The 13,838-nt window shown below is 35.3% G+C and overlaps 1 protein-coding gene across 1 annotated transcript in view; it reads right to left on the reverse strand.

The window, feature by feature from the left end:
• The window catches only part of LOC143255854 (transmembrane 9 superfamily member 3-like), a 60,023-nt gene extending 46,632 nt beyond the window's left edge, over positions 1 to 13,391 (reverse strand). The window contains exon 1 of the mRNA XM_076512181.1: positions 12,932 to 13,391. Within this exon, the coding sequence (XP_076368296.1) occupies positions 12,932 to 13,045 (114 nt within the window). The 5' untranslated portion in view covers positions 13,046 to 13,391. The remainder of the gene's footprint in view (positions 1 to 12,931) is intronic.
• Positions 13,392 to 13,838: the final 447 nt, after the last annotated feature.

The following is a 13,838-nucleotide window of genomic DNA, read 5'->3' on the forward strand; positions in this document are numbered from 1 at the left end:
GAATACACCGACCAGCTGCTTGTATAATACAGTCAGTTACTGCTGCAACACGGTCGTCTATTGATGGCTTACAGACGATGGTAACATTAAGTTCTCTGAGAACAGTGAAAGAGAGCCAGTTTGCTTAATCTAGCTTCCACCAGGGCAAATGGGTCGGGCAGAATCGACTTCAGCCAGTCTCTCAAAATTATAGAAAAATGATTACTGCTTCCTGGATTATTGTCAACACTCCATGAAAAATGGGAGAATATTGAAGGGGAGCAAATTTAGAGATCAAAAGCAGTAAAGGACTGACTAGGTGCATGAAAATAAGAAGAACCAGTATTGAAAAAAGAAAAGTTGTGATCATAGAGGATGATGTCCATTTAAGTCCCCCAGGATTAAAAAGGGAGACAGCAACTGTTCAATGAGAGCATCAAGGCCTGATTGATCATACGTCTCTCCAGATGGCAGGTAGAGAGAACCAACAGTGATGGTATGACCCAAGGAAACATGGATAGCTACAGCCTCTAAGGGTATGTCGAGTGCAAAGACAGGGTGGACACATGCTGATCAACTAACAGTGCCACCCCTCCAGCAACTGAGGACATGGAGGAATGATTGTTTTGCATCTTGGGGTGGGAGAAAAAGACGTATCCAAGAAAATGCCTGTACATGGAACTAAAGGAAGTGAATCTTGGGATTTGCTGAAATGTATGTTAGGGACAGAGATGGGTGTTAAAAGTTGATTCATCAACTTTTTTTAACCATAGAGGTCAAAAGACCTTTTTCATTTGGTTTGATAACAATTATTTTGGAGGCACAGAGAGATCTGTCTGCACTCCCACTGTAGTTGTGGAATAAAGTGTAGCAGCATTCACCAAGATGAAGTGGTGGACAGCAACTTTCGAGCCTCAGGATAAGTAATGCTATGAATTGTTTTCAAATGCCACACCTCTTTTCCTTCCAACCATTTAGGGCAAGAAAGAAAGTAGGACAGGTGAAAGCCATTGCAATTGATGCAATTAGGGCCTGTTTCACACTCATAGGCATCTTGGTCCTTGCCGCTGAAATTAGCACATGTCAAGGAACCACAACATGATGTCTTTGAGTAACTGAACAACTGACACTGGAAACATCTGAGAGGGTTTGGAATGTATGGCCATACCCTGCAATTAAGATAAGCTGCCTTGATGGTGGTAGGTGGACGTGGTGATATTGGTCGGCATCGTAATTCCATCTTTGCGAGTGGAGATACACTTCTTGAGTGGAGAAACCGGCGAGAATCTCTGACTTGGGGATGTTTTTTAACTCTCTCTCAACAATAACTTCTCATGATGAACAAAGTAACATGATGTGTAACCTCAATAGGTACATCCCCAATTGCCTTTGAATGCAAGAGGATTTCACTGTGTTGAGATGTGGATGTTTCCACCAATATGTCACCTGCTCTATTCTCTGTTGAATTAGGTTGAGCATGTTCAAGAAGCCTCCATGGTCTACTATCCCAGCAGCTGGGAATTAATGTGTGGTAAGGACTCCAGTACTACACTTTAAAAACAAACAGTAAATGTTGTGGGGAGTCCAGAGGAATGATATGCAAGAGACAGTACAATGGGTGACCAGGATAACCTTATTTTGAAAAGTAAACTATCCCTAATTTATTCAATTCAAAAATTGGCAGGGATAGGCAGCAATTCCCCTTTTGGTTTACTTATGATAGTCCATGAATTTGTACAGTCTGGGATGGGCATAATTATGATGCAATATGAGATGCAGGAACCTACTAGCAGCTACATGGAACATCCCATCTCAACATTGTATGTTCATATGACTGGAAAGAGGTACATATATACACACACACACACACATGTTAGTAGGCCAAGCCCCAGTAATTTAATCTGGTGAGGTGCCACAGTCATCTGCTGGACTAGTCCATCTTGATACACCAGTTTCTAGGTCCTGATCCTTTAGAGGCAGAGCACTAGGGATACACTAATCAGTTATATATACTCTCTGAATGGTAAGGCTGTATAAGTGTGGATTTTGCAATTGATAGCCAATAATTACATGAAAGAGGAAAAAAATTAAACTTATTGACTCATAATTGAACCATTAAATGGTGAAAGGCAACAGATAGAATGTAAAATACATATGGTGAAGAAACTGTCACATGATGTAAGTAGTAGGTAATGAATGTGTTAGATTTAGTCCAAATGCCAGTCTAGATTATATCCTCCAAAGGATGATACAAATGAACTGCCTGGGAAGGGTAAGATGTTAAATCTGGTGAGTTAACACATAGAAAAAATGTTGGTATTCAGGAGATAGGTAAGTATACACCAGCCAAATAAGTTGATCAACCCATGAAGATAGAAGGTGAAAGGTCTCATCAAGAGAATGGGGTCTAGGGAATGAACAGTCTAAAATGAGAACCATGGAAGAAAACAATCCAGGCAAGATAATATTGTAGAACATGAATAGGACATAGAAGTCTATCTGGATCTGAACAGGATTATAAATGGGAAATGGAAGGGAAGGAAACTGACATAAAAGTTGCCCTCATGAGCCATCAATGTCTTGGAAAGGAAGCTACAATTTGAATAAAGGAAAACATAGGCGTGCTGGTAAAGATTAAAGTTTATGTGAAATGTCAATGGCAAGAATGTCTAACCTCCATCAACTACAGGATTAAAGGAGTAAGAAATAGATTTGAAGGGATAAATGGCACATGGAACAGGTGGCTAAGAATTTAAAATGAGGATGGTTAAGAGTGTGAAAAACAGCATGAATATCCCAATCTCAGAATAATGTAGGGTAAAAAAGATGACTGACCTAGAAGAAACACAACAAAATGGAAATGATGGGAGAGGAAAACACAAGGTGTTGGACAATGTATAGAATAAGAAATTAGTACTGAGGTTGACAGGGTAGGGATGGCAAAAAAAGAAGAGGTAAAGGGGTTGTTGTTTGAAGAAGAGTGAGAACCATGAATCATGACTTTGCTGGTCAGAAAGGTGGAATTAGAAGTACTCAATACAAAGTGGATTGGATGATGGATAACACCCTGGGTAAATGAAGAATCAGTGAGTAGGCAAATTGGTGCAGATTGTTCCAGTCTTGACAGAGAGCACTAACAATCAAAGCCAGGAGATGAAATATAGGAATAATCTTGTGCTGTGATGTGTAAAAAATGTAACCAAATAAGAAGTAACCAATGTGTGCATAACCTGAGTGTCTAGGAGCCACTCCATGAGGAGAATTTGGTCAGGATAAGAAAGATTATCCAAAACCCAGACTGAATGTACTTGAAATACAACATAAAATGAGGTATGAGTGTGAAAAGCATTTAGGTCCAGAGCAAACATGAATGGGTGTCACCCTGTCAACTGATATATTAGACAACTGTTCCAATATGTTAAAATGCTCAGTTGTCTAAATAGAAGACCAATGGCCCAAAGCCTCCCAATTATCTAAACTTGCCCATAACTCATTAGAAAAGCATCCATGAACAGATGTAACGTGGAATGAGAAGATTGAAGAATAACACCTTAGTGCAGCTTTCTATATCAAATTACCATAAGAAAACAACTAGAAGGGAAGATGGGAAATGAATAATAGAGTCATAGGAATCTTTTGTAAGGTTACATTGATCATGCAGTATCCATTGAAGAGTAAGCACGACCTAAAGTTATAGGAGCTTCCAAAGAAGCCCATATTCCCAAAGAAAAAGATCCTTGCACATAATGAGTGTAAGAGAGGTAAAGGCCTTGGCAACTAAAAGCTCTATTGACTGTAGACAAGAATGAATATGTTGAGCCCTATTTAGACAGGAGTAGAAAAAGACTCCCAAGTGGACAAGATATTTGGTTGGTGAAAGGAAGAGGTTCTTCACCTTAATAATCCAATTCACATGAGCTGCAGCTCTCAGAGCAACTGCATGTGTTTGTGTGATGAAGCTAGTAAGGGCCAGTCATCTATTTAATAAACTATTTAACAAAACACATAAGGTACTGTAACTAGCCCAAAAAACAGTGTGTGAATCTGGTAAACTTAACCTCTGATAACAAACCAAATGTACCATCTGGAAAATGGGATAATAGGAATGCGTAGGTATGCATTCGAGACATCTTCCCAGACCATCACCCACCAGTAGCACAGTGGTATGTCTGCAACCTCACACTGCTTAAAGCCAGGTTTCAATACCAGTGGTGGGCAGACCACAGATAGTCCATTGTGTAGCTTTGTGCTTAATTTAAACAAACCAAATTCAAGGCCATCCACAGACCTAGGGTGAGAGCCCACCATAGAGTGAAGAAACACTCCACAGGAAAATGAGGAAAGTCTATGAAACAGTTAAGCCAAGATAAATCTATCATCAGATGTCAATCCTTGGTTTATTTGGGAACCACAAACAGTCTGAAGAAAACATTTGGAGATATTTGCTCGACTTGTTCAATAGCACTCCTAAGGAGAAGAATCTGGACAGTTTTGAATAGATATTGAGAAGTTGTTGGATTCCAATGAGAAAAGGAAATGGGAACTGTTGACAATGGAGAGGTGGGGGGAGGACCAAGTAAAGAGTCACTTACCTTGCCAGATCCCACTGGGCAGTCACTAGTACCATTGGTACTGTATGTTTCTGCAGTAAGAAATACAACTTATCACTGAAACCCTAGAAAAAGGAACAGGTAAAGTTTGAGAAGATGTGGGAAAGGAAATGAAAGTAGGAACAGGGGCAAGTGAAGGTTAAGACAACATGAAAACTAAAGAAGAAATGGACAAATGTTGTCACACAGAATACACCTGCATATCCAGGGGCATCTCAAAATGAGACGTACATAAAAATGGTACCATTCTGAGGTCACACAAATAGGTAGTGTGTAGGTACAAAAGTAAAAATGTATCCATACCCAAGAGATCTTAACAACAGAGAAACCATCTTTACAGGGAAAAACTGAAGAGGATAAATGTACCAATATGGAAAATGTGACAGTGCAGATCTCATCTGAATACTCCACAATGGATTGGTGGATAGCTTTGGATAGAAGGTGCATGGTAGATAGGTATCTAATGAAAGAGGTAAGATAGCCAAAATCAAGAAAACTGAGCTTGGGATAACATAACCAGAGAATAAGAATTGGCCCCACAACTACATAAAAGCCTCCAAATGTTGTGAGTCTAAAAAAAGAAAGTATGTTTGGTAATAAGCCAAAGCAAAATGATCTATAAACCTAGCTGTCAAGGCATGATAAATCCTGCAAAATTGTTTCTGGAACTGGTCAGCATAAACCCTGATATCGAAAGAGGGGTAAAACAAAGTATTCTGATGAAGAAACCATGTGTAAAAGGAAATGAGCAGGGTCATACAAGATGGAAGATGCAGGCAAAAGATAATATAACTGTGAATTAATGTACAAAATAGCTGAAGGAAGCCTGGCAGCATCCACAGATGACACTTGAGATTACATGGCATAGGATAGAGAGGGAAAAAGCTCTCTTAATCTTTGTCATCAAAATGAGACTCCTTTGGAAAAGGAAGATCAGGTTCAGGAGAAGCTGACTATCTCAGATGGTGTTCAAGTTCCCATGGAACTAAGCACAAGACCTTCACAGCCAAAAGGGTACAACCTGAAGCCTGTGAAACAACAGACAAAGTAGTAGTAGTCACAACAGTGATATTCATGATATGAAATGCATAATTTATGGTTAAACTGGGGTAATTTCATGTAAAGATAAGTTGGCTTTCACTTAAAACTGCAAGTTAAACTACTAATTTGAGGAAAAAAAGCAAAAAAAAATTAAAAGCAAAGTTGAATACATAAGAAAAATCATCCATACCTAAGTAAGAAGTGAAAGTTAGGTTGTATCAGGAGAATGTGTTACATGCAAAGACACAGTAGAACCACACTGAACATGGAATAGGTTGGAGTTTCAAAGCTTGTAGTAGGCAAAAATATTTGTGCATACAGAGTGTAGCACTAAAAGAGAGAAGTTATTATGTGAGTGGAAGTACAACACTTTATCAGAAACAAGAGGACAGCACAAGACCAACTGTGTTCCTGTCTGTGGATAAAAGAAACAACAGGGTGTCCTAATGAAACAGAATAAGATTATACAGATAAGTTAAAAGATACTGGTAGGCTAGCTGATCAGCCACATTCAAAGACACCAATCAAAACTGTTTCTCTGGTGACTACACTCCTGAAATATAGCAGGTATCCAGCAGTTAATTTATCTAAATATAAACATTAGGTGAGATATTTTACTTGTAGGTATGGAGTTTGTCAAGCCCAAACTTACATAATGTACCACTGATGCTGTAATGGAAGTCCAAATCCTTGAACCAATGCCAGAGTCAACTGAAGAAGATGCATATGGGGCACTTCCTACAGCAACAATGGACATCAGAAAAAGAGAGAATCCCCAAAAGAGACAGATCCTCTCATATAGGCAAATAAGGAGACACAACATCATTGAAATTAGAAGCTTCTTATCTTTAAGACAAAGAAGAAGGCTGAAACTACCTCACATGTAAATGGAAAAAGACCTCTCAAGGGAAAGATATACTGAGAATACTGGGTGAGAATCAAGACAGCACTGGAGAGCTGGACCATACACAAGATACTCTTGGAGGAGGAGGAGGTCACAATAATGGATGTCACACTGAATGGAACAAATTCAGACCAAATGCTTATAGAGTTATGCAACAGCAAACATAAAGAATAAAACCTTTGAGCAAAAGTTCACTGGTCTCAATGGAAAATATATGGAGCCATAGCCAACCTAAAAGGAAGGAATGGTTTTGAAAAGCATATAACCATTTAGGACAAAAAATAAAGCAAAAAGCAGGCAAACAAATTGGGATGTAGAAAAAGGATATGAGACATCAATCCTGTCATCCACATCCAATGAAAATACCCACTTCACGATGGAAAATATGTTCCTTTGAACTGAGGAACAATCAGTTAGTTAGGTTGGGGCAAATCTTTAACAAGTTGCCAACCTCTTGTCTTTGTAGGAATGATACATAGTCTGGAGTAAATCCACAATGGGATCAATGAATTAGTCCATGACATTCCTACCAAGTGAGATTGAGAGTGGAAGGGCAGGGGAACTTTCTGAGAAAGCATTTGTCTAACACTTAAGTCTGTGATAATGAGAATCGACAGGAATACAAAGTGGGAGAGGCAAGCTCCCACTGGACCAATACTGAAATGAAATTCAGAAGCAAGTTACGTCCAAAACCCACAATGGCTAGAGAGAGAAGACACTGGGTGGGAACAATAACACTATAAACAAGAGAATGAGCAACCTTGTGAGACTGATGAGAACAAGATATCTAGTGTGAACCCTTAGTACAAAAAAAAAAAAAAAAAAGTGAGAAGAAATGACTGCTGAGACAAGATGCACCAGCTCAAGATTCCAATGTATAAGAAACACCACCAAAAACCTCATTACAAAGAATGGGATGCAATACAATAATCCCTGAAAGAACTGTGAGGGAAGCCAAAGGTCAAAAAGTAAGGCATCTTAATGAAGTACAAGGCAAACCAAGTTATCTGAAGAGCAGTAAAGGAAGGAAAACAAAGTTAAAGTAGAAAGAGGTACATGTAAATTTCCCACTAAAGCTGACAGGTTCATGATGTAAGGCTTCTAAAAGAAGATGAACGAAGAATGAAGAATTTATGTATGGAATATAGATGAAGAGAGTTTGAAAAACAGGAAAAGTGGAAAGAACTAAGCTGAAAAAAAGTACTTCACTGATTTATGTGCACAAAATGTCAACTGAAGGAAAAGAAACAAAATACACATATTTGTGGAATCCTATAAGTGAAAAATGAAGGTGAGATTACCTTATCCCTGTAGGGAAGAGAAAAACAAAAACAGAATTAGGCATGAAAACAACTGGCCAAATTCATCTAAAGATAGGACAGGTTCAATTTAAGAAAGAGATGCAAGAAATCAGGAGCCCTGGATTTGAGATCACAGTAAAATCCATCACTTGGTGCACAATAATAGTGACATCACTAAAGACCAGCATGCTGACAGTTGCCATTACATCAGTGGAAGGCTCTTAATAAGTTGAGTTAGAACCTGGGAGAAATCAAACTGTGAAAACATGAATTCACAATCCAGGTGAACCACAAAATGCCTTATAAGTTGACCTAGATTAATGGCAGAACAATGACACTGAAAAGCACTAAAGAAAATCCATAAGCTGAGTTAAAACAATTAAATGATGATCAAATCCGTATCATAAATTAAACAATTCATATTCATGATAGGCTAACAGAATGACTTATTGTATTATGTATACATGACTATGTTGTCAAATGGAGAATACCAGGGCACAAATGTTGTAAGCATGAAATTGTGCTGTGCCTTTAAGAAACCCTTGCTGAGTTCATTTGAGCAAAGACCCTAAGTTTACCCTAGTTCTGAGGAAAAGTTTTGCCAACAAAGCATTCAATACTATAACATTTGAGAATTTACAGTGAATGAAAGCTAAAATTAAACACAAACCACTTGCCAACTTACAAAACACGCTTGTAAAGATCTCCAAGTGCTAGCCAGTATTTTACAGGTGTTGAACTGAGTAGAACACATGTTATACACATATAGAAACTAGTGGTAACAGATATTTTTAGCTCTGGTTCTATTACAAACTAATTCAATATCATTATTCTATGTACTAATTGTAGTTTAATTCAATTGTACTTTATTATGAGTCCAAACTCAATATACTGGAGAATGATATTAGTACTGTATAATTATTTCATAAATATAATTTAAGGACAACATGAGACCTGTTTATTCACCTACACCATCCATCCACTAAATTTTAAAATGAAATAAAACATTCTAAGCCTGATGTCATCATTCAAACCACATCTGAAGCAACCTTTTTCAAAGGTCATTTACCCTGTTAAAGAAATAAACTTGTTTTAGCTGAAGATACTTCCACCACTACCAAAATTCATATTTATGTCCCTTGTCTTACCATTCTTACAATTACATAAATAAAAAAATGCATTAACATTATCAGTATCCTTAACAATCTTAAAAACCTTGGTCAGATCCTCTCTACATCCCTAAAGAGAAAACACTTTCAGAGATATTACCTTATTCTCATATGACAAACATATCCATTACTAGTTTCATCCAGGTAGTACCCTTTCCAAGAATTTAATGTCTTATCCAAGGTTGGAAAATAAAAACTGAACACAGCACTCCAATTTCAAACTAATCAATGACATTATAATCTCTTTAGCCTTATATTCAATATTTCTGTAGATACAACCTAAAATCTTATTTGTCCTGCCAAGAACAACAGCACAATGCTTGAACAGTTTAAAAAAAAACAATCAACTAGAACAACAAGATCCTTTTCTTCCACAAATTGTTACAGTTAATCTCATCAAAATCACACTCATAATTCAAATTATTATATTCCATATGCATTGGCTCTGCATAAAATTTTAAATAATGCTAATTAGAGTTCTAACTGAAATGTTTAAAATTTTGGTATCATTTTCTCTGATAACAAAGAAACTAAGGAATAAAACCCTACACTATAAATGATGACAAAAGCTTGAAATAAAAAGTGTAAACCATCCAAGAACTTCTCAGAAAAAAACAACAACAAAAACTTCAAAACTACATAGAGATGAAATCAAACAAACATAATTTCCCATTGCCTGTGAATCTCTCCATTGCCAAGAAAGCCCACTCAACACATATCCTTATGTCCTATATGAATTAATATCTATGAAGAAAATACATATAATTTCCTTTTCTGTCCTTTTTGGTGCTGAGGTTCCCTGTGTATTCTACATTCTAGTAATCCCATTCATAAGTAATAAGATACCATATGTATTCTACACTTCAGTAATTTCACTAATTAGTATTTAGGTTCTCTATGGATTTAACATAGAAAATGAATGATTTTACCCAAATTATTTGGTCAGCTCATTACAGTAAGCATTATAACAGGAAAAAAAAAAATTATCATGATAAAATAACAATACTAAAGCCATCAAAGTCTTCATTTACTAGAAATAGAGCTAACAAAAATTTCATATGCATTTAAAAACATACTAATTATAAATCATCAGACAGAACTCTTTCTCTTTATTTTTTTTGGTTTGTTTTAAATTTCACGCAAAACTACTCGAGAGCTATCTGCACTAGCCATCCCTAATTTAGCAGTGTAAGACTAGAGGGAAGGCAGCTAGTCATCGCCACCCACTACTAACTCTTGGGCTACTCTTTTATCAACGAGTAGTGGGATTGACCATCACATTATAATGTCCCTACGGCTGAAAGGACGAACATGTTTGGTGTGATGGGGATTCAAACACGTGACCCTCAGATTATGAGTTGAGCTCCTTAACCACCTGGCCATGCCAAACCTTCTCTCTGTAGAGAAATCATTAATTAGGTCTCACTTAGAATACTGAGTAGAGTTTTCATTACATTACCTAAGAAAAGATATAGACTTATTAGAAATGGTTCACAGTAGGTTAAACAGGGTTATTCCATGAATGGAAGAATTATTTTATATGGACAGGCTAAGATCCTTTCCCTTATATTCTCCTGAGAAAAGAAGGGTGAGAGATGATCTCGTCAAATTTTACAAGATTACCCATTGGATGTTTAATATAAAGGCCTTTGAATTCTTGCAATATTTTGAATCTAATAAGATGATAGGACTAGAAATGAGCAAATAGTAGAATCTATTAAATAAATAATAATTGGGTTCATCAACCTATTCCATTAAATTAACCAATTATTCTCTTAAGATGGCTTAAAAACCAAAAAATAATATTTCACATGAGTTAAATACCAAAAAATAATGATGATGCTACAAAACAAGTTTTAATAGTTCTCTGTATGGCTTTGTACTTAACAATAAACATAAGAGCAATATTTCAATTGCTTAAATAGTTGAAATAATTAAAAATAGTAATAATTGGAGAACCCTACTTTAGTGAGTTAATTATTTCATGAAACTTGAGATAACTGAAAATAGTAATAAGAGGAAATGTAAATTTCAATTAACTGAATCTTTTCATAACATTAATCAATTTAATCATAATTTGAATCACTAGATAGTTGCAATAATCCAAAACAGTAATGGCTGGAACACAGTTGATTAGTTTCATGAAATTAGTTATTTCTTTGTAATTTTGATTAATTTACTGTTTTATGTCACACTAATTAGTGTAATTGATGCTCATGAGTAATTAATTATACTGAGCAAATGAGTTGATTTTCCATCTCTAAATAGAACAGAAGTTCTGGAAAACACCAGGTTTGCTCCAGATAAGACTTTTTCATTTTGCTATTTGCAGTATTAAAGACTAGCACTTTACACAAATATCAAAGATTTCCTAAACAATAAGAGTGGGTTTAAATTTTGACTGGTCTCAAGAGTGGGTGTAAAATGACAGGCATTAAATAACCATATCGGTCCTTATTACTCAGTGATGTCGAGAAAACCCACTTTTAGAGAAATATATATGCAAAAACGGCTCATTTGGGTTGAGAAAATATTTTACATATTTTACAACCCAAACGAGCCATTTTTGCATATATATCGGTCCTTATTGTACATATTTTATTTTGTTGTTGTTTTTTAGTGGGTGTTATGTATGTATGCACTGTTTCTTAAAGAGATTAAATCCTAAGCATGTATGCTGTGCTTGCTTCTAAAATAATCCTTACATTCTTCTGGTTTCCATTACATGGTCCCTTTTCTTTTAAACATCATAGCTCATACTCGGAGTTGCTAGTAACATGCAACAAGCTTTATCCATTTACTACCAAATATACACTATATAAAACAATATGATTTCTTTGTATACCTATATATAATGATGTCCAAGAAAAGCAGGTTTTTAAGACTTAGTTTTACCATTTTCTACAGTAATATAAATGAATGCATCAGAAAGATGCAAATCTCTCACTGAATATATAAAAGATCATATAAAGACTGACTGAACAAAGAGAAAAGCTAAAAAATTTGATGAAGAGAATGTTGTATGCTGTTTTTTACAATTGTAATTGTTTTATTTACATTCTGCAAAACGTATATTCTATGTATAATACTAAATACCATCAAGACTTCCTAGCTTCAGATTAAAACCATCACAAAAGATGCCAAATAACCATATAAAGGCAGAACATTGAAAACTAAACTGACAGTTCACATACATTGTCTATCCATCCTTTAACCACTTTTCTTAATAATTAATAAATTAATGATTATGTTATTATATTATAATTGTAGTAATAATCATCTCTGTAACACAATTTTCAGATTTTGCTGATGATAGAATAAGTTATTCCAGAACATTCAAACTTTTAATTAAAATGCTTTATGTTTTGTGAACCATCTTCATCTTCATTATCAATCTTCAATTTCTCCATTAAACATCCAAATGCTAGCATTATTTGAAATAATGTAGGTAAATGTTGCTGGAATAATGTTTGAATATTGAAGAAAGTGGTTGGATAGTGGCAAAAGCTAACAAACATGTTTCTACATTGCCTGTGAAGCTCCCAAGAGCCAGGAAAACCCACACAAGTGTCCTTGTAACATCTATCCACTTCAGTACTTAGTAAATGAATGTTTTGGTATACTTATAGTCTTTTTCAGATCTTTTAAGTTATTTTCATAAACAAACCTACCAAAACTGTAGGTATACCTAAATTTATATAAACACTCTGTGTATATATATATATATACAGATGCAGTGATTTTGAAAATACTTATTGATACTGATGTTTCATAATTAACAAGTTAAAACTGAAATTTTAATGAAGTTCTTTAGAAAGTAAAATATTGGATACAAAACTGGCTTTATCAAGATAAAGATGTAATGTATTAATTACAAGGTACATAAGACATATATATAAACTTTACAAGTTGAAAACAATGTCTCACCTTATGATTGTGTTCGTCGGCGTTAACATGATTCAAATGTGTCATAAAAATCAGCACTCTTAAACATCCCACTATCGCCGGTAACCGGTAACGATATAAAATCTTCAAATTCATGCTTAACTTTTGACAACAGAAATTATACCAAAACCTGATTAAAACTATTAGATACTAAAAACATGCACGGTAAAGTTTTTCTAATTTATTAAATTTTTTTTCCATAAGAGGTGAAATATATTAACTTCTAAGTATTTTTATTTCAGTTAATGCGTACATTTAGCCTTGACAACAAGAAAACACCTAAAAAGCGCCACCTAAAGCCAAATGTTAATAGAACACTTTTTTGTCGTATTTTACAATTTGTAGTGCTTTCTGGAGGGATTTAGGCATTTTGATAAAAGCTGTGTGTGTGTTTTCTTGTAGCAAAACCACATCGGGCTATCTGCTGAGCCCACCGAGGGGAATCGAACCCATAATTTTAGCGTGGTAAATCCATGGACATATCGTTGTACTAGCGGGGGGGGGCATTGATAAAAGCTAAAAAAATACGACCTTTACACAATAGATAAATATAAAAGAATATATTAAACCAATGTTTCGCCTTTGTGGCTTCTTCAGGGTTAATATACTTAACTAGTTAATGGAACATCCATTTTAAAATAATTAATTACAGTTAGAATCTCCATTTCTGAAGTTAAACCAAATCCTAAAAGGAATTTCTTATTTTGAAGTAGAGCAGATATATTTTAAATCTGACACAAAAATTATAATCGAATATCAAATATCAGGAGAGTTTATACGTAATTTGATAAGAAATTGTCATATTAAAAATAAAAATAAAATATTGTATTTAAATCCACTTTCATTTTCAAACATTTAGTCACGCTTTCACTAACACTTCTCAAGCTAT

Source organism: Tachypleus tridentatus, chromosome 7 (genome assembly GCF_004210375.1).
Source record: "Tachypleus tridentatus isolate NWPU-2018 chromosome 7, ASM421037v1, whole genome shotgun sequence".
In the NCBI taxonomy this organism is placed as follows: domain Eukaryota; kingdom Metazoa; phylum Arthropoda; class Merostomata; order Xiphosura; family Limulidae; genus Tachypleus; species Tachypleus tridentatus.